This window comes from Halyomorpha halys, unplaced genomic scaffold (genome assembly GCF_000696795.3).
Source record: "Halyomorpha halys isolate HHAL.00 unplaced genomic scaffold, Hhal_1.1 Scaffold760.1, whole genome shotgun sequence".
In the NCBI taxonomy this organism is placed as follows: Eukaryota; Metazoa; Arthropoda; class Insecta; order Hemiptera; family Pentatomidae; genus Halyomorpha; species Halyomorpha halys.
In genome coordinates, this window is record NW_027106953.1 from 94,314 (window position 1) to 117,793 (window position 23,480).

The 23,480-nt window shown below is 29.7% G+C and overlaps 1 protein-coding gene across 2 annotated transcripts in view; it reads left to right on the forward strand.

Annotated features, from left to right (window-relative positions):
* LOC106685968 (sensory neuron membrane protein 1) overlaps positions 1-23,480 on the forward strand; it is a 96,502-nt gene that overhangs the window by 41,115 nt on the left and 31,907 nt on the right. For both annotated transcript variants that reach the window (XM_067045237.1, XM_024360529.2), the window contains one exon: positions 21,090-21,304. In XM_067045237.1, the coding sequence (XP_066901338.1) occupies positions 21,090-21,304 (215 nt within the window). The remainder of the gene's footprint in view (positions 1-21,089; positions 21,305-23,480) is intronic.

The following is a 23,480-nucleotide window of genomic DNA, read 5'->3' on the forward strand; positions in this document are numbered from 1 at the left end:
ATAGCGGAAAAAGCAGGCCTACAAGTCTCCTACGAAAAGACAGAATTTATGACGACGGAACCCAACTACGGCAAAAAAGTAATAGAAAAGAAATATGGACGGATAAGAGTGACAAAGAAATTTAAATATCTAGGCGAAATAGTATGCAATAACGGTTTTGAGAAAGAGAGCATAAAAGAGAAAATCATCAAATTGGAAAGCCTAAGCTTCGCTACAGGCAATATTCACAATAAGAAAAAACTTTCGTCTAACGCAAAAATAAGACATCACAACACGGTCATAAAACCAGTAATTTTATACGGATTGAAGACAACATGTCTCCTTAGCCTGGAAAAATTTCGGAAAATAGAGAGAAGGATCCTGAGGAGAATCTATGGGTCCAAGAAAACACAGGAAGTTTACAGGTTAAGACCCAACCAGGAAATCTACAGGGAGATAAATGACTGGGAAACCGAAATAAGAATCAGAACACTGAGATTCTACGGACACCTGATGAGAATGGACCAAAGTAGACTAAACAAGAAACTCTTTGACAGAATCCGTGAATATAAGAGCGTAGGAGGATATGTGAAGCAAATGAAACAGGAAACAAAGAAATTGAAAATAACGGACAAGGACTCCCTGGATAGAGAACAGTACGGAAAAAAATTGAAATTAATAAATGTTCTTGCGGCAAATAAAGAAAAACGGAAGGGTACTGCATGGTCGGAAGAGCGGAAGCCAAAGCACGCAGAAGTGATGAGAAGATACTGGGAGAGAAGAAGAGAGAAAGTTAGAAGGAAAAAGTAATGATATTTTCATGGTCTTGAAAGGCCGTTTCGTGAAAAAAAAAAAAAAAAATATTTTAATGAAAATACTGTAACAATGACATTATTTGTAAATTTTTAATATTAAATTCATCAATCATAAAATTATTCATATTATATATTCTGAAACAATACAGAAACAAAAATAAGAAAATCAGGCAAAAAAAATTTGGAAAATCAAACCAGTCTGATTTAAACATAAAACAAAACTCAAAATATATAATGAATTACTTAGTAAAAATTCTTATAATTTTTTTAAAAATATATCTGAGATTAACCACAAAAGTATTAGTACGAATAAAATATTCGTTCAAATTCACAAAATTCATTATTCTCTAGATAAAGCCGGAACAGTAGATACTTTAAAATTACTGAAAAACTGACTAATGTCATATCAACCATAGAAACACGAACACGTTAATTTATATAATGTAAGTTTCTTGGATTAGATAAATGTTGGGAAACGGTGTGAGACTCACTATCTCCTACCCAGGGTAACCTTACTTATTTGATTATAAGATGACTTTATGAAAGATGAAAAACGAGTTATTGCATTGTTTTGGTTGGGAAATAGGTTTTTGTCCAAGTGGTAGGGAAAAGAAATTCTATATCCAGCAGTTGCTTTACTCTACGGACAATTCGAACCTTCCAAAGTCTCGTTTTGTCCCAATGGGAGTGAAAAGGTTAACCATACAACAATGGGGAAAAGATAATTAATTACATTAAAAATAGTTCAAGATAATAAAATAAAAAATAATAGTATGTTTAAAAGATTTTTAATAATTTAGGCTTCACAACATAAAAAATTCTTATAATTTTTTAAAAAATATATCTGAGTTTGACCACAAAAGTATTAGTACGAATAAAATATTCGTTCAAATTCACAAAATTCATTATTCTCTAGTTAAAGCCGGAACAGTAGATTCTATAAAATTACTTTTATAATTATATTATATTATAAAAGAGTCAAGCTTCCTTCTTTAACCCGTACAAAAGTCTTAATTTCAGACAGTAGGTGAAACACCGTTACTGTTCATTAGCTGCTGAGACATCCCACCCTTAAAATGGAAAGCAATTTTAACCACTCAATAAGTTGAAGATTCTGTGCTGTTAAACTCTTTATTAGAATGGAGGACGTAGATTATTTAGTCTTCGAATTATATTTATAGTTGATACATATAGTAGATATATATATATATGTGTAATATATTGGAAGGAGAAGTTTTGTGATTGTGAAAAATTTCGCATTTGAAATTCAGATTTTAGTTTCTAAGAACCAAGCTCGTAAAATGCTCTTTGCATCTGTATTTATGTACGTACCACATTACAAAATCTATTTTCTTGTTTTGTTTTTTCAAATTTCTCAAAACGGCTCAATCGATTTTGATATGCTCGGTGAAATATATGGTGAACTCGGTATATGTAAAATTAAATGTCATTTTATATCAGACTAGTCTTATCCTCATTTAAATTGTATTAAAGGACTTAATGTAGATTTTTCAAAAAATTCTTTCTCTTAATTACATTTAATTTTATTTATTTGAAATAATTAAATGGTTATTTTTTTTCTAGTAGCAATAAATGGATAAATCACTCACTCACAGTTGGGCGCTACAGTCCTTATCCGGTCTCCCGCGAGACTCCTCCAATTTTCAACTCCCATTCCTCTCAAATCGTCCTCCAAATCATCCAGCGACCGACGCCTGGGTCTGCCCCTTTTCATTTTTCCTCCTGGTGCACCATTTAGCATCCTTTTAGGTAGCCTGCAGGGCTCCATCCTTTCCACATGTCCCAACCATCTTAGCCTGCTCTTCTTAATAGCACAGAGGATATCAGGCTCTCCATACAATTCCTTTATTTCGTCATTGGTTCTGATTCGCCACCTGTGCTCCTCTTTAACGGCTCCAAAGATCTTTCTTAGGGCTCTTCTCTCCCAAATCAGTAGAGCTCTTCTATTTTCCTTGGTTACAGTCCACGTCTCACTACCGTACATTACCACTGGTCTAATTATAGTTTTGTACAACAAAAGCTTTGCTTTCCTGGAAAGACTTTTTTATTGGAGAGCTTTTTGCAGGGCTTAGAAACATCTGGTTCCTGCTACCATTCTGCCCTTAATTTCTACTTCTAAATTATTGCTCTCCGTCACAACTCCTCCCAGGTACTTGAAAGTACTGCAGCTGTGAAACACGTTATCCCCCACATCCACAATATCTCTTCTCTCCCCGATCTGTCTAGAGGTTTTCATATATTTCGTCTTTTCATTATTTATAATAAGTCCTAAATCCTGTGCTGTACTCTTGAGTTCTTCTACAGCACCGACCAGTGCCGTTTTGGTTCTCCCTGTGATGACATCATTCGCATAAGCCATATGTTGTGGGAGCCTGTTGTAAATGGTGCCACCCGGGTTTGTACTTATTTTCCTAATGGCAACTTCTAGAGCGAGGTTGAACAGTTGAACAGAAATGGATAAATATAAACTATAAAGCAGATAAAAGTAAAAATATTTTTGCCAGGTTGAAACAAATTTCCGGTGATAAGAGTAGTAATTTATTTATTAAAAAATTACATTCCCTATGGTCCGACCAGATGACAACATCTATCGGTCGGTGCCACAATAACACATAAAAATGATAGACACAAGTGAAATTTATTAATTACAATTTTCACTGTTAGGGCTTTGTGGAGGCTACAATATGAATTGATCTGAAGTGATACAACAAAACTTTTCATTAACAACTACTAAAACGAAGATTAAGTAAAAAATAATAATCATTTAAAAAAAATTAAATTAAATAAAATAATAATAATAAAAACAACTCACAGGACTTAATAAAGTAAACAATAAAGCTGCAAATTTTCAATTAGTCAATTAATATAAGAAAATAAAACAAGATGATATCGAGAATATGATAATAATAAGGATCCAAAAACATCTATTTCTAAGCGTTTATTGGAACATATCTATTGTCTTCTCATTTTGACTAGAATATTAATTTTTATATTTTATTATATTTCAATTTAAGAAAGGAGAGGTAGTGATTCGTTTTCGATTTTGAACTCGTAATGTAATATTTATAAAATTTTATTTTAAAAAATATGTATGTATTTGATGTTAGTGGTATTAATTTTTTGTGAGAATTATTATTAATAAAATTATTATAAAGTAAATAATCATAATACACATTTTTTAAACCAAATTAAAGGCACAATGCAACTTACTACAAGGACCCGGGTTCTAATCCGGCTGTTGCAAATTATTATTTTCTGTTTCTGTTCCATCAACTAATCAGGGAACACTTAAACCCTTGTTTACATGGAAACCAAGTGAAACTTCGTTTTCACCAACAACAAGGAAACTATTTCATGATTACATTCGTTTATCGATTTGTTAAAAATCAAACAAATTTACTTGTAACAAGAAATGTATAAGTTTTTTTTTCTTTTGTTTCAAATTATTAATATTCATAAGAAAGTTTGTGAGATACTGCAAGTAAAAGAGATATCTGAGCCCTTTTCTTTTTTTTTTGTCTTTTCAGGGCTGGAGGCAGTGATGCATACAAATCGCCACCACTTGAGTGGTTCTCCGGCAGTATTGTTGCTTTCCATTCTTGCGTTCAATTTTATAACAATGGTAGAGTGGTCATTTTAAAAAAAATAAAAATAAAATACTTCCTTGAATTGTATTTATTTGTTTATTTTTAAAATGAGATGTGTAACTTTAAAGGATAAGAAAATATTTTGCAAGTTGAATAAACTAATAATAAAAAATACTCATGTATTTTTTTTAATGATGTTTTAGAATATATCATTACATTAGGACTTCAAAATATAGTTAATTTAAAGTCACACAATATCAATTAACTCACAACATACTTATTTAAACGATTTCTTCTTTTATATAAAAAAATTATATTTGAAAAAAGGTATTTTATAAAAAATATCTTCGTTAATAAGGATGGTGTTTATAAATTTAATCGTTTATTGACAAGTATTCTGCTTGTTTTAGCAAACTGATGTATTTGTGCAGCATTACCGAATAATGTATTTCTCTGATATGTGATATAACCAAATCCACTTAACCTAATGAAAGCATGCAGTTTGTTGCTAAATTTTCAAGAAAATGTTATTTGAAGTGGCAATATTGAGGTCTGACATGGGTTATATGGCAAACGAATCTAAAGGGCTTTTGCGATTTTATTTGTTTTGGCATCCAACTTGCACTTCATCCTAGCACTTCAAATCTTAAAACTTGCTTCTTTTTTGAGTCATTAACACAACTGGATGCATAAATAAAATGTTCTTTCTTGTCGAAAACATTTAAGAACCTTGCTCGTCGCTACTCTGCTAGTAATTATCTAGGATTCATCAAAGTGTCGATTATGTTCAAGCCAAGGATTGTTTCAACATGTCAAGTCACAGTACAATTTCAGCTGTAAAGGAGGATTTAAGTCCCAGAGGGTATAAAGTATTCTTCTTGAAACTTTTTTTCATTTAAATCGCGCTTTTGTGATTATACCTCCGGCAATATAAAATAAAATGTATATATATAAATTTTGTCAAAAGAGAAAAACATGAAAATCAGAAAAATTAATTTTTTTAATTTAATACTATTATAATAATACTATTTTTTAAAACTTATTTATCCATTCAAGTGTTTCCTGTAACCGGTTTTTTATTATATTTTCCTTTTAATCTATGTGTTAATCTTATTCTCGTAAAATGTATCTAATTGTTTGTTCTTGGTAAACTGATCTACTGCTGTGACTATGAATGATCGTCTGATCTCACATTACCGTCTAATATTGAATTTGTTTAGCGGGTCACTGAAGAGGATCTAGGAGGGTGAATTCCGGAGAGCGAATTTGTTGAGCGGGTGAATTGAAAAATTGTGAAGGGGTGAAATTGGAGGAGCAGAAATGAGAAAGAAAAATAGGAATGAATGAAACATTTGTATTTGTTGTACAGACCGAAATGGATTGTAAAAGGAAACTGTAGAGGGGAAAAAATTGTTTATTATATCTTATTATTGTATTTATCTATATATCTCTTTTTTTCTGATTATAGTGTAATTTATATATGTCCGATTACGGATTGATAAGTATGCTATGTGAGATAGCTACCTAATGTATTTAGGCAGCATAGATAAATAAAGTATTTCTCTCTCTTGATAAAACATCAATGGCTAAATTAATAATGATATTTACTTTTCTAACTGATATAATTTTCATGTACATAATGAGCACCGTTTCATTAAATAAATATTAATAAAAATATATGTAATACGTTCGCAAATAAAAAATTTTGTAATATTTAGAGCTGAAAGTAAACAGAAGATTTTACTAAGTCTCCTGCCAAATAAATGTTTTTCACCTAACATACATTTTTTAAATAAAATAATTTGTATTCAATTTAAGTCTCAAACACTCTTCATGCTTACTTCAAATTTCAAACGTTTCGGCCCATCTAGCCTAGTATAATCTTCAACATAAGCTACACCTCACATCCAACAATTTAAACAAGCTTGTATGATTATAGTATTAAGTTAATCTATTGTGAAAATTTGGAAAATTTAATTGAAAAGTGACAAAATAGGTTAATTTGACTAAATGTATTAAACTGGGAAGGATAGCCTGAAAAAAAGTTGGAATGAGGCGTGGATTTATACTCAAGATTGTCCTTGAGTATGGCCAGAAACGTTGAGCATTTAAAGAAATAAAGAGTGATTGAAACTTAAATCGGATACAAATTATTTAATTTAAACAATAAAACCGATCTTGAAGAATTGAAAAAGTAATATATAAAATAAAATACATTAAATTATTTAGGATAATAGATTTAAAAACTTTAAAGGCGATTTCGGAGAGAAAGTGAATTTTGAATCGCATCACTCTTCGAGTTACTGGTACTGATATTTGGTGGTGGGAAACAAGTCCGGTAAGTGGGCCTAGTGGTCCTTTTTGCCAACCCATGGTGGCTAACTGGGTAGCCGCAACGTACTAACCAAGGTGGGAGTGTCAAGATTCATTCTTCGGGACCGTCGAAAAATGAATTTTTAACTGCCCCAGGTGGGAATTGAACTCACAACGTTCCGAACCGAACGCACAGGGACCTACGCCTCAACCTGCACGGCCGTCACGTCCCTACTCTTCGAATTAACTTATTGGTTGGCTCGAATATATAAAAGAAAAAATCAGTTAAAAAAAAGTTAGTAAAATAAAACTGCCCGTTCTAAAGACGTTTTTCATGGTTTATTTTTTTTTCTTCCGGCAAAGAAGCACCACGGCCACAGAGGGCCTATTGTACGCCGTCCCTCCTCTGCTCAAAACAGGCCAATTGCCTTTGCAAATCTGGACACTGATCCTTATCCACTGTCTCGCAAAGTTTGGGGTCCAAGATACCTTGGACTCCTTACTACTCCTTACCGAAGATGAGGAATCGTGTTCTTGCTACTGCATCACATGTGCAAATGATGTGGTAAGCTTCATGGTCACTTCATCCTTCCAGCAGAACCTGCAGATAGGGGACTCTTTCTTCAATCTCATTTTATAAAGATGCTTATTTAGCGGACAATGTTCCGTATATAGACCTGTCACCCATCTTAAAATACTCCTATCCATATTAAGAAACAGCTACTTTAGGATCCCTTGAGGGACATATGGCTTATTTTGTTTCTTCTTTTCCAAAGAACTGTCAGCTCAAATAATGCTTCAGTTTCAGATTGAGGTATTAAGGTAGTAGAATCGAGAATGTAGTTCCAAACGAAGTGGGTTAGCTTTATGTGAAGCCGTGGACAAACAACCAGGTTCAAGTCCTGCTGAGGGCAAACAATTTTAATATTATCATGTAACAGTTGCACCTGTTATATATTTAGAATGAATGTTAGTTTATTTTGTATTCTAAGTGTATTTTATTTCTGTTAAAGAGAGAGGAAATAAGTAGAAAAAAAAAAAGAGTAAAGCTACATTGGGTTGAAAGAGAAAAAGAGAAAAAAAAGGAAAACAAATTAATAAAGCATAGAAAGAAGAAAAAAGTCATATACTATTATTATATATCGTTTACATATTATGCCTATATGTTGGAAGATTTTAGAAAAATTGTCTGATTAGATTTGAATAAGTATGCTGTGTAGCAGTCCAATGAACCTGGCCAGCATATCTTTGTTGTTTTTGAATAAAGTATTCCTCTGTTATATTGTTATCGATAAGCACCTTGTTACCCATTGAGACCAACTCCAAGAGACGTTGCAAGCACTTCTGGCCCGGAACCAACGAAAGATCAGCATTTAAATCGTTGTTCTCTTACCCTCAGTAATCCCTACCAGCTTGGCTGAACTCAGTTCCTCGCCTTAATCTTCCAGGAAACTGGAGTACTTTCGGGAATGGTTTCGTATACAGCAAGGCTACTGTAAGAAAGTCACTATGGAGACGGCTCAGGAAAAAGTGTAGAAGAAAATGCGTATTAGGTATGATGAAATAATATAATTCTCAACGAAAATATTTTTTTTACGTTTAAATAAAAACTTGTTTCCTTAATTACTCTAAATTTCAGTGATAATATGACATTAAGCTTGGGTTACCATCTGTATGAAAAATTACCACGGCGTTCGGAGTAAAGTGTTGTAACAAATAGACCATTCTTTAGTGGTTTGAAAACGTTTAGGCTGATGGCACAGGTTTGGATAACTATTCCATAGAAAGCGCTCTCGATGAAGATGAACTTGTGCTTACTGTGGACGAAAACTTCTACCAAACAATAAAAGAGCTGAATACTAGTGCATCAACAACTTCTCGACACTTGGCGAAGTAAAACAAAAAGGTCGATCTATGGTTACCTCATGAACCTAATGAGCGGCAGAAGCGTTATGAAATATACGTTTCGTACGAAAAGATAATCACGTATGATGAAAAATAGTTTGTATATAACAATAGGTGTCGGTGAGGTCAGTGCTTAAAGAAAGACCGCAAAAAATGTCATAATCAAATTTTCATAGAAATATTATCGGTGTCTGTGTGGTGGTCATTAGTAGGAATAATTCATTTTTCATTTTTAGCCGGAGATGAAGCTATAGCATACACATCGTACTGTATTGTTGTATTGACATAACGCATAAAAAATAATAAAAAACATAACCTGCATTAGTTAATGAGAAGGGACCTATCTATACTCACACGACGACTCGTGTTTCGCGACTGAGCATGAGTTAAGCAACGCTATTGTATTTAACAGCTATTATTATAAATAGTCTTCAACGACTATCGTTATAAACTATACAGTTGTTCCTCTGAACATCTGGCACATTTAGGCAGACACTAACCATAAACCTTTCATTGTTCAAATCATGTGTCAGTACTTTATATCATTGCATGAAGGAAAATACCTGACACTTGAGCAGGTATGAGCTGTCATCTCACAATGGACTTGCATTTGTCTAACTACTTTATGGTTAACATGTGTCAGTTTTCACAAGTCCATGGCATTCCTAACCGTGGGGTAAATTATATATTTCTTGGAAATCCTGATACCGTCTTTCTAGACACGCCTTTTCCCCCTCCCAGATATTTATTTCTAATTTCATAGGCTCTCTAGGACCCACCTAATTTTCTAAATCAACTGATTGGTCCAAACCCCTTCCCCTATTTCCATGTTCTTCCTACCCCGTTTTCTCAAGTGTACATATATATACTAGCTCTGGCTAGCTAAGACAGTTACAGTTACAGTTAGAGACCCAGAGAGATCGGTAACCACTAAACCATGTTATATTTGTAAAAGTGAAGAATAATGTCATTTTAGTCTTCACTATTTAAGTTTGTTATCCCGTAAATAAAATAAACGAGCAGTGTTACGAAGTCGTTCCACACCCACCTTATTCGACAGACTTATCTTCAACACTTTCTCATCTGTTCTGAACTTTGGACTTCTTTAAAGATATAATTTTTGAAAATGATTCTCAGGTGAAAAAAAACTATTTTGTGACTTCATTTTTTCACAAAACCCTTTTGATAACACATTGAGGCAAAATTATAGAAAATGATGGTGAATATTTCGAATAAAAATATTTTTATTTCATAAAGTTATTTAACTAAATAATCTTTCCTGCGAAAACTACCATATAAAACAACCCCATACTATTGATTATTTTGTTTGTTCATTCCATTGTGGGTCTCATAGAGCACATACACGAATCTGATTTGGTCCGATTTTTATACCATTTTTTTTAATCATAATTTTTAATTGTCTTTATAGACCCATATCTTCTGATAACCTCGAATCCATCTGACCCACTTCCACGCATTCTACTACGTGAAGTTTCTCGAGCTATAATTAAACCGTCATATATATATAACAATTATAATTGAATATTCGATTGTAATTCTCATTTAAACGATTGTCACATAGCTTTGTGTTTTAGAATTAATTTATAGATAGCCTCCTATCGCGGCGGTGTCATGAGATCCAATTATCACATAAATTATACAAAGGCGTACTCTTGTCACTCTTCGTTAATGTCGCCTCCTTTCGCGAACGGTTTTGTAATTTTTCATTAATTAGGTTAGTGATGAAACACATAATTATGTAAATTTTCATTAACTAAGTTAAAAATATTACTTCCCCTGCTGGTATGTTTCAAGTATCGATTAGTTCAAAAATTCAAGGTTTCGTAATGAAGAAATAATTCATTATAATGATTAAAATAAATATTCAATTATTGTATACTTACTTTGCCGCGTTAAGTTCGAGGTATCGGTATCCCGTTGGTCTTTTTTTTACAATTTTATTACCAATACTAGTTACGTGATTGAGAGAGAAGTGCCGGGATCTTCTGGAGTTCTAATCTTTCCTTCACAAGTGAAAGGGGGAAAGCTCGGTACGGAGTTCCCCAGGCTGAATGTAAATATCGTAAATAGGAATGATGTGCTTAAAATATTATTTTACTTTGAGTTTAATTTATTTTTTATCTTTTAATTCTTATTTGGTTATCATTTAATTTACATATTTGTAAATATGCTGTGAATGTACTCTATGATCCACGTTACCATTGTCAAAAAATATTACAAAAATAAATTATCAACTAAAACCCTTGTTTAAACAGAATCATTTTGTTAATGAAAAAACAAAACTATTATAAAATAATGAGGTATTAAAGTTGTAATTATTGGTAATGTTATTTTTAGAATACTTTGAGGGAGCTCGTCACAGTATATGAACCATAAATTTTATTTTTAAAAATTTCGAAAAAGAATATTTCCAAAGTAAAAAGGTATAAAAAAAAAAATTGCTAGATTAAAGTAAAATCAAGCTTATAAGATAATTGTATAAGCAAAATTTATTTTCATTTGAAGATACATAAAGACATATTTATTTTGCATCTTATTTGGTTTTGTTTGTTCTATCCACATAAAATAAATTTTATTCCATTGACAAATTAGTTGGAAAAGTTTTAAAAAAGCTAAAATAAATCTACTATTTAAAAATAATTTTTTTAAGTTCAAAATAATTTGATGTTTTATTAAAATTAAATCATAATCTGTAAGATAATTTTTTATTTTTAAATCTTTTACTAACAAAAATAAAATTTTTGCTTGGTTCAAAATAAAACTTTAATCATAACTGTAAATCTTCGGATTTAAAAGATTTTAAGATTTTTTTTCAGTTAAATATCTGTTCTAAGCTAATAAGTTAATTAATTCATTGAACGATCCCTAAATCATTTTAATTATTCGTGGATTTGTTAATTTATATAATTAATCAATTAATTCGATTAGTACATCAATGGACCAAACAATGACAAAAATAGGAATTCACTAAAGTCAATGTGTTTTAGTACTTAGGTACCATTTTTTTTGCTAAAACTATAAACTAAATTTATTGAAATATATTCTATCTTTCTATCTGTTTTAATCTCTTAAACTTAAATGGTATATACACACACACATATATATATATATATATATATATATATAATAGCAGAGCAGTACAACCGGTGGGAAAAAATTAAGGTTAAAAATACAATGAAAAATGATATTATTGTAAAACTTTTCTCATTGACTACTTTTACTTGCAAAACTTTAAAAATGCACCCCAAGAGGACAGTATCTCATCTAGTACCTTAGAAAGAGGTGCATAAAAAACTGCATTTTCTCAACCTTCCCACTTCACCTTCATCTAACGGTCCCCCTTAACTGCATTTTCTTTGTATACGTTTATTCCAAGTCTCAGTGGATGTTAGATTTAACTATCAAAATCAGGATGTATGACCAAATATTTATTGTTTATTAAGTTTTAGTCAATATATTGGAGTATTTATATAGTAGAAAACTTAAAAATGGATTTCAGTTTGTCCATTAATTTACAAAAAAAATCGACTACTATTTAGTATTTTTTAATACTATTTGCTATTTAGACAAATATAAGATACTGGATTTATTTTATTCCTTTTGAAGTTTTACAACCAGATTAGTCGTTTTTTTTATCGAATAATAGCTAAAGAGTTTAAATATTTAGATGGCATTGTTACTCTGTAGCCTTCCTATCACTGCTTTGAACAGTGCCAAATCTGAAAAAAAATGTATTTTATTTAAAATGTGACGTATTCCAAAGATATTAACGTATAATGCGGTTACTTTCTTTACTGAAGTCGTTCCTAAAGCTATTGGAGTAGTTACAAATTAATTCCACTCTACGACATTACTCCATCTATGGAATACCTCAAACAAAATTTTTAAAAAATACTTGTCAGATGGTCCAGCATTCAAGAAAAGCAGTGAAATTCTCATTATAGAGGTATTGATCTTTAAAAAATTTAATAAATTTACTAACTCAATTTATTTAAATATTTAATCATTAAATATCTTCATGTAGTAATAAAATTATCGACATTTCTAAAAATTTCCTCTGGGACACATTTCGAGAATGATTATTATTTATAAACATATACAGACATAAAAATTCAATTATATATCTTTTATTTTGTAGAAACAGACAGTTTTGTAAAAAACAGCGATAAACTATGCAATGGAAACAGAAATCAATCAGACTGGCTGTCTAGATACTGTCTCTACAATGCCAAACTGTCGAATGTGAAATTACTTGACTATCACAAACTTTATTTCAGAACTCTCTCTCTAAACGAGGAAGTATTCGACAATCTATCACAAAAGAGCTTTTATTATAAAACGGTTTTTAACAATTTAGCAATTAACAATATTATTAATAAATATCATACCTTAAAAACCAATTTACACTTACATAAATTATTTCAAAAAATGTCTGCAGGCTATTCTGCCAAGGTTTCAGTAAAAATTACCGTATGATATAACAAATCATCAGGGAAATATAAAAATTTAGTAATAATTTATCCTTAACTTAAGTCTAATTACCTATTTTGTTTGTGTTTATGTTTATATTTATGTTAATATTTAAAATTATCTTTGATATGCATTTTAGGAATAAAAAAAATAATAATTTTAACCAAAATAAATTTGAAAAAAATAAAAGTCTTGCTTGACATTGAGTTAACCTAAGGAAGGTTACACATATCGTTATGATAGCAAGGTGTAATTGGTTTAAATTGATTACAATAAACAGTTTAATATTAATGAAATAGTGACAAAATAGTTAATTAAATTTAACCTAAGGATAGCTTATTAATAAATTAATATATTTCCCTAATGTTTTATTATCTCATAGGGTAATTTTGACTGAAACTTGTGACCTGCACAGAATAGACTAGAAATATTTTTAAAATAATTTACGTGAGTTTAAATTGGTTTTAAGGTATACTATTTATTAATAATATTGTTAATTGCTAAAATCGTTAATAATAAATGTATAATAAAAGCTGTTTTGTGATAGATTGTCCTTGAGGATGGCCGAATTGGCCGGAGCGTTGGACTCTTCAGAAAATAAAGAATGTTTTCAGACTTTAATTTGGATATAATTAATTTTATTTAAACAATAGATATATAATTACAGTTATCTTATTATGCTAACAATAATAACCTGTCTCAAAAAAGTGAAAAGATTCACGTTAGTTTGAGTCGAAATGAATTGGTAAAAATGTTTATTCAAAAATAAACACTTGTTAATTATTTTTGTCCTTTATAACCGTTGCTTCGTTACACGGTGAATGAAGAGGGAGAGAGTTTTAAAATAAAGTTTGTGATAGTTAAGTAATTTCACTTAACATTGTAGAGACAGTATCTATTATTATATTTAAACAATACATGTGTAATAATAATAATACATATAATAATGAATGCTATGCAGCTGTGTTATTATTTTATGTAATACTATTAGAAATAGCCGTCTAACGACAAATTGACTGATTTTGGAAAATATTGAGACCAGTATGAAGGACATAGATATTTCTTTAAACATCCTAGAACAAATTAGAAAAGTTTACTTTTTTCATTTCGTTTTTTAGTTCAGTAATACTTCGTCCCGAACATTCAATTCAACGTGCATAGCACACTTGGAGCGGTTTCACCAAGGTACTGTGACAATCCTAATATTAGCTGGTAAAATCCCGGTTCTATGGTTTACTCCCTAAAACGTACTGGTGAATTTTAGGTTTTACCACTCATTTGACTAAAGCTAAATAATATTACAGGCGCACAAAATAATATTCTTTTTAATTGTATATAAAAAAATGATTAACTGTAACTGAATATGAAGTAAATGGTCAGGGAGTGGTAAAAAAAGGAACGATAATTTTTTTTCAACTATTGATTTGCCGACGTTTCGTCTCACTTGGCAGGGATTCATCAGTACAAAAAAAGATACATAAACAACTAAAAATATGATGGAAATCAAAGATAATAAGATAAAGTAAACTAAGGTGGGGTTGAAATAATGTAAATATAAGTGAGAAATTATAGAAAAATGTATAAAAATCAGATGTAAAACAAGAAGTATATATACACTATACTAATAACATAGAGTATTAGATTAAAATTTATTAATTACATCACCTGTTCATTTTTAATCTTATACTCTATGTTATTATTATTTTTTTTATTCATATACTTATTGTTGCAAATCTTATTTTTATTTCTTTTTGTTCGTTTTTATCTAATCTCGCACTTATATTTACATTATTTCAACCACGCCTTAGTTTATTATCATCTTATTATCTTTCATTTTCAATATATTTTTAGTTGTTTTGTACCTCTTTCAGCCCTGATAAAGTCCTATAAAGTGAGACGAAACGTCGGCAAATAAATAGTTCAAAACGGTTTTTTTCTTCTTTTTGACCGCTCCCTCGACCATCTCCTTACTATTATTTGTTTTAATTGTTCATTCATAAGACTAGAGAGAATCGAATGGAACTGTGATGTTATAATTCATTATTGTAGCGCTTCCTCTAATGAGAGACACGTGCAATTATGCTGCAAGGTAAAAACAAGCAAACTTAATCATATAAATTGCTAATGAATCATTATATTTTCTTTTTCAATTTATTTATTACACGTTTGGATTATGTTTATTCTAAAGGATCCACCATATTGAGAATTCAAATCCAAAAGAACGGGTTTTTTAGGATTAGTTATTGCTACAATTGAAATTGAGCTGTCTGATATTATATAATTCACTTACTAAGTTTTATTAATTTCTCATTTTTGGTGTGTGAGTAGTTTTAATGAACTAAAACTGAAAATGATATACAAACAAACAAAAAATCAATTTTTTTCTTAATTTCAATAATTGGATATTTATAAATAAATGAAATGTAGATTGAATCTAACGGTAATTCCTTAACTTCGAGAATTATGAATCAAATATCAAACATCAAACTGACTTGCAACCAGTAATCATTGAATTTCAAGAACGACAATGGAGGTAAACTCTTAAATACTTTTTAGATCACGATTTAGATGTTTATTAACTCTTTGTTTAAAAAAAATAGTACTTCAATAAAATTTCATTTGTTACACCCACATCAAATATTTTTTAAACATATTTTTTGTAAATAAGAATTGTTCTATAGTATTTTTTTTAGCTGAAAAACAATTTTTTTTTTAATTTCTCATCGGATCATATATTTACAATACTAGAGTTAGATCTCAGTTTATATTATCAGCCAATAATATGGGCTTAAATCTTGTTAAGTAAGGGAGCTTATCTACGAGTCTATGTATTTATCCATATTTTAATTATTATTATTCTATATATTTTATTATGTCATAAAATTATCTATTTATCTATGTTTTGGAGAAAGATATATTTAAACTTTATTATAAAAAATCTTTTAAAAGAAAAAATTTAGCGAAGTAGGAGGCTGATAGAAAAATTCGTGAAAATTGAATTAAATTTTTCGTAAAAAAAAACCTTAGTGTTATTTAACCGCATTAAACCTTCCCCCGTTTAGGTGGTATTTCCAAAAAGAATCCTAATGTTTTATTAACTAAACTGTCTAGATTACAATGCTGTAATTTAGAATTTCCTAACTGAAATAGTTAAACAATTTTCGAAATACTTAGTTGCTAAATAATCTCTCTATAATATATAAAATTTTTAGTGATTACTGTGTAATACATTATTTTACAGATAAGGTGGAACACAAATTAAAATGTTGGAATAAAAACTTGAAATTATTTTTTTTTCTTGCTTGAACTTTTTTTATTTATTTATTTAATACCAGATCAACCTGGTAGAGGTACATTTTTTTTTTTTACAATTGATTATAGAGAGGGGGGTATAGTCTTATGCAAAAGACACCCCTGACTATGTACAATGTTATAAATTTAAAAAAAAATTAAGATTAATATAATAATTCTTAATAAAAGATAAAAGTAAAGTTTATAACAAAAACAATGACATTTATGGGTTTAAAAAAATAAATAATTTACTTCTAATGGGAAAAAAGAAAGTGTACTTTATAAATTGTACTGAAAAAAATACAATCTGAACTACGGAATTCATATAAATTACGATTATACAATTTGAGTAACGAGCAGTGCAATTAAATGGACAGTTGTATAATTTGTAAAATCTCGGTTGATCAGCCGCGGACAGGGGATACTCCCATAGTAACAAATAATATAATTTTCTTATCCGATTTAGAATGGACAAACGCAAATTAATATTTGAAGAAAAAAAACCATTGGCTATTATTATTTTTAAAATTTTATAAAAAAAATTAAATTATTCACTATTAATTATTAATTTAAAAAAACAGTTTATCATAATCAAGACGCTACCTTAACTGCCCGACGTCGATCTATACACTGCCGTCTTAATGTCTTACAGTAGTGGGGGCCATGAGTCATATTAAATAGATCATTTCCTTATGATCTAATTTAGTAGTCGGCAAACCTAAGAAGCTAAAAAACCGATATCACCCATTTTATGCGTCGGTAAAAAAATATATATGAGAGTTATAGTTATATTTTAATTTTTTTAATTATAATTCATTAAATAACCATTTGTTTACTACATATAAATTTATGTACACATTTTCATCAATAATTCAAATGTACGTAGTAAGCATTTTTCCAATATGATGAATGTTGTGCCTTTTTTTCCTTTAAAGGTTTTATAGAAATGAAGTATATTAATTAATAAGTCTGAAAATTGAAAATATTAATTATATAAACATTTTTATCCTGAAATGAGATGAGAGACACGTTGATTCTAACACGAAATAAAATAGAAATGGAAAAATCAGAGAATATATGGAAAAATGTAATATGATATGATTCAGTTTTATATATAAACAGGTTTACAAAGAATATAAACAAATATAATAATAAAATTAAATTTTTTATTATTATTATTTTTTTAATTCTGCTTTTTTATACCAATGAAATAAGTGTTTTATCAGTGAATAATGACCCTTCCACTGTATCCCAAACCTTTCAATCTCACATCATCACCCTTAGAATGGTATCAAAACTGGGGAACTAAAGTAAATCCCATCAAATCACCTCTACCTTTGGTCGTTAACCTATTACTTCCTGCCATACTTATAATTATAATTACAATTTCATAATACTCCACTTATTCCTGTCGAATAGATCTGAACAAACCACTAACATAGAATCCATACACAAGACTGAAGATACAGAGAACTTCAAAATTACAATTACACATTACAACATTTACTAGACAAAGGTTCTAAACTTCCAACTAATTACAAGACTCCTTAATATGGCCATAATAAGGCCTTAATAATAAAATTTCTCTCGTATCCAATCCTTACCATTCACAATCCTTCGTAAAATCCTTAATGCTCCTTACTTAGTCATAAATCGAGGTATCCATCAGGACCTGAATGTTCCATATGTAGCCAATTAGCCAGGATAGATATCAATCCGTCCATGATAAACTTCCTAACCAGCCAAGCCAACTTGTTTCTAGCTTGAATCCTCTTCATAACCTGGTAATCCACCTAGGCATCTGAAAAGAAAATTGCCTCTAGATCTTCTACACTAGAAATGTAATTCTAATTCTATCATTGCGTAGATTCTCTACAAGTATGTATCATTGTATAAATAATATTTCCTCTTTGATATTTTCATGCATCTATTTTTTTATTCTTTATCGTAAAATAAATCACTGTATTCAAAATGTATTTTATATACTTTTATCTGTAGAAACAAGCCAATTAAAAAAATATATAAGGAGGATATAATAAAAATTTAATAAAGGTGAATCACATTATCTAAGAAAACGTATATATATATAATCTTCACCATTTCATATTGTCATCTTAAGGTTATTTATCAGGATTTTTTTTCTGAACTCTTTCTGATATTTTCCAATGTACACACAGCGATCCTCATTTTTATAATTTTCACAGAGAAAAAAAGGAATAAAAAAAATGTGATTAATCTTTAATTCTTTATTAAAATTGTATAAATCATAAAAAAAATACATTTCCAAAAAATAAAATCATTGGTATACACAAAAAAATATCCTAAGGTATTACAACGTTGATACAAGGCTTGTATTCACTCATTTGTTGTTATTAAATTCAGTAATATATAGTTTATATATAAATTTTGATAAAAGAGCAATCAATAACCATCAAGTTCCGATCCAGAGCGAGTGGTATTATACTAAGCGGATTTGATAAAATTATCAAACCTTTGAAAAGGGATATCAGCTTTATAGCAACAAAGAAATGTTAATTTTTAGCTGGATATTTATTTAGTACATTTCCTTTATGGCTTTTAAACACATTTGTAATTTTATTATTATTTTTGCAAAATAATAATTGTATCTTTCGATTAATTTATATCTTTTAGTTAATATTATAAATCGCATATTTTTGTATATATTTTAATGTAAGCACTTAGGCAACTGCTAATTTTATAATTTAAGAGAAATAGATGGGACTTGCACTTACCAACAAGTCTGGATAGCAAACCCAGCTTTGGAAAAAAAAAAAAAAAGAGATGAGGTGTTTCCAAAATGACTGATCTAATCTTCAATTGGATAACAGATAGTACAACAACGGGGAAGAAAAAAGGCAGTTATTTCATCACTAATATTTGATCACTTTAATGAAAATTATGTACAATTACTAGTCAAAATTGACGAATCTGTAAAGTACAAATAGGGGGAATAAAAAATCGTATCTGTTTGAAACGTTAAAAAATATTATTTTTTCATTCGGAGCTCTATATCATTAAAAAAACCAACTGCGCTAAAAAACCTAAGAGAGCATCATTTAAAGTAAAGTGATTTTTTTTAAATATGAGCTCTAATATAGCTGTTTACGTTTAAGAGTTCCCGAGATATAGCATTTTAAAAAGAAAAATTTCCTAAAAAAAAAAAAATGTATTGAAAAATCAGTAGTTAGTGAATTTATTTTGAGATATTTATATTTATATTTATTAGCACTAAAATTAAAGTTAGTTAAATGTGCTTTAAAGTAGTCTTTGATGCATATCTTAGTAGCTGTAGTAGTTTTTATAATATTTTATAATATATCATGAAGTATTAAACGTGAATAATGAGGTGTAGATAGTTGACTTGACCGTAGATTGCTGATTGGAGAAGATGGTCGGAGAGTACGGTCAGCAAAGAAACAACATAAATATTTTTTGTTTATTTATGTTGTTTCTTTGCTGACCGCACCCCCCCCCGATCATCTTCTCCAATCATTAATTCAATTTACTATAAAGTAATTTATGACACGCATCTTCGTAGGAGTCGTAGTTGTTAAGATATTCGTTTATGTATTTAAACTTTGCATTCGAGCGTTTAATAGAAATTATAACGTCGAGTTGTTCTTGAGATATGGATTTCTTGAAATAAATTCACTAAATAATGCATATTTCAGTAACTTTTTTTAATGAAATTTTGATTTTTAAAAAACTATATATTGAACGTGAATAGCTATGTTTTGTATGAAGAGCTTATATTTTAGAAAATTTATTCTACTTAAAATTATGTTCTCTCAGATTTTCTATTGTTGTTGATAGTTTCAAAGGTATAGAGCTCAAAATGAAAAATAACTTTTTTTTAACGTTCTGAAACAGACGCCATTTTTTTATTTCCCCTACCTGTGCTTGGTAGACTCATCAATTTTGAATAGTAATCAAACATAGTAATAAAAGATTGGGGTGAATAACTGCATTTTTTTCTCCTGTACTAAGAGGTTCTATGCTTGTATTTTTAATTCTTCATCTCATCTTTACACCACTTTATTCTTTCCTGCGGTGTACATTCAACTAAAATATTAAATTATTTAAATCATGCATGGGTGAATTAAAATACTATTTATTAATAATTACATATCAGTAGCCACTTCAAACTAGTTAATAGAAACATTAAATTAGTAAAATATAGTACCAGCTGAATATAAAGCCCTCTTTTTTCGTAATCTTAAAAAAATGCCGGAATTCTTTATAACTTACAAATATCAGACTATCATCAGCATCATTCGACGTACAAGATTAAATTATACAACATATTCACTGGTTTAGATTATATGTATGCGGAACATACAAAACATTCCTGCATTCAACAGTAGCTTATGACGATGATAAAACTATGAAATTAGTCACTAATCGAACAGATGGGAAAATATAAGATGTTAATGGCGTTGATGACTAGTAATGTTTTACACCATTCATCAAAATTAAATAAACAAACAAAATAGTAACGAGTAGGAATAATCGTATTGATAGCTCTAGTCGATTAGATTTATTCAATAACTTAACTAACGGTACTTCTTTCACAGAACTTTTTTTATCTTAAATATTAAAAAAAGAAAATAGCAAACATTAAGTTAATATTATTCATTTTTATTTTAATATATGTGTTGTTTTCCAGAAAAACTATACCATAGATGAAGGAAGGTTCACGGTGAAGAGAGGTGTGAGGGACGCCAAAGAGGTCGGTACAGTTGTCAAATTCAATGGCAAGGAAATCCAGGATGTCTGGAGTGGACCTGAATGCAACGCGCTGAGGGGGACAGACTCCACCATCTTCCCACCATTCATTGACGACAGCGAGGACATAGTATCTTTCGCTCCTGATTTATGCAGGTAATTGGGAGCCAATATTACTATAAGTTATTTAGTAATACAAGTACCTAAATTTATAGGTAGTTTTAATAAAATAAAATAACAAATCAATCCGTACAGTTATTGAACCGAGTCATATCAGTTTAAAGGCTGCTTATGCCAGAACAATTAGTTTTATCTGAGATTGTTGTTCGTTCCCAACTTTTCTACCAAACTTTCTCACTCATACTAGAACTTTGTGTATATTTAAAAATGTATGAATGTACTATAATATACATATATTAATATTATTACTAACTCTGTGCCTGTCAGAGGTACGTATAGTATTAAATTAAACAAGTGTTTTTATGGTATCCCTGATTACACCTTAAAAAAGGAGACTAAAAAAATTTAACAAATTGAAAAATTATAAACATAATTTTCAATTTCTGGCGCTTTTTAAATATTGCTCGATTTAACTATCTTAAGTCTCTTCCTTCCGTATTAAACGAAAATTTCAAAAGTAACATAGGACCGTCGCTCACTGGGGTCTTAGTGGGGTGGGTCCGGCTAGAAAGGATGGTCTTTTTTTTGTAATGATTTCCTCTTTTAATATTGTGACATGTCTTACATCAACCAACTTACTCGCGATGATTGTCTAAAAAGTCAGTTAGGTAAGGCTACCACGGAGGGTGGGAGTGCAAAAACGAAACATCTAAAAAATAAATTCACTTCACTAATAATTTCCACCACGACATCATGTTATTTATAGTCCTGCGGATAAATGAAAAAATAAAAATTGCCTTTATTATTTTTTTAAATCTCGAAAACTAAGCGATTGATGGGGATCTTTACAAAATTGAAGTATTAGTTATTTCGCTATGACAAGGGTGCCCAAAAGGGAGTAGTATAGCACTGACTGTGTCTTGGAACATTTTTTTGTGGGGGAGAGGTAGTTGAAAAATCAAGTTTTAGGGAGAGTTAAAAAATAATGTAAATGCTACTTTAAAACAATTTCATCAACCTTTTAAAATAATTGCATAAATTTCTCGTTGCACAAAGCGAGCTAAAATGTTGTTAGTAATAAAGTTTTTTTAATTACTATTAATTCTCAGTTTTTTTAAACATTTGACATTCTAAGAAATAATGCTTACTGTTTTTGCTTTTTATTTAAACAACTTTCTTAATTTAATTGTATCAAATATTATATTTTTATGTTTATCTTAAAATAAATTAATTTTTTATTAACTGTTCTTAGAAAACATTATTTGAAAAATTTACCAAATTAATTAAATTTTACATTCACTCCTTCCTTTTTTTAGAACAGTAAATACACAAGGGTTAGACAACACAGACATAAATTGTAAAATTAATTTCGGAAATAGCAGTTAACAATATTACCAAAGATAAAAATAAATATAACAATGTAAACAGTGACTAATACCAAATAAGCAAGATGGAGAAAAGAAGTAAAGTGTACCCTTCGTTTTAACAACTAATTTATTTTTAAAAAATGAACATATTTATAATTAATACATGTTACTTACTACACATATTACTCTAAATGTCTCTAGTTTATTACTTACTCTTTTAACACTACAAAGGTACACTACTGCATTATTTCTATGTACTAACCATGTACCCATCTTGCTTATTTGGCATTAACTTAGTAACTTTAGCACCCTCAATTATAAGAACAACAGACCCAGTATTCTATTCAGTCGTGCAATATTGCATCTAAAGTTACTGAAGGGGCGTCCATAGCGTAACGCTACAGTCCAGTGGTTCTCTTATTTTAAAATGGTTCCAACCTATTAGATTTTAATTATTGAAATATTGCAATAATTTTTTTTAGTTTTCATTAGAAACTGATATTTTGAAACAACTAAATGTTAATAGTTCATATGAGTCATCGCTCGAAATCGCCAATGATTCAAAACTGTTTATCACAGCGATTTAGGGCGACCACTGTAGTTTTTTTTTTTATTAGCCTCTTCCTGGCCATTGCTGACATATAGGGAGGTTATCTAGGGGTAATCAACCTATTCTAACCATGGTAGAGGTGAAGTTTTCATTTCGTGGGACCACGGCAGAAATGAAAACAAGTCAACCCCCAGACTGGATTCAAACCGGTGCAGTTCTTAGGTTGACAAAAAATACTGCCGCAGTTCTTAGGTTGGAAAAACCAGCGTTTCAACCTCCTAAGCCACAGACGGCC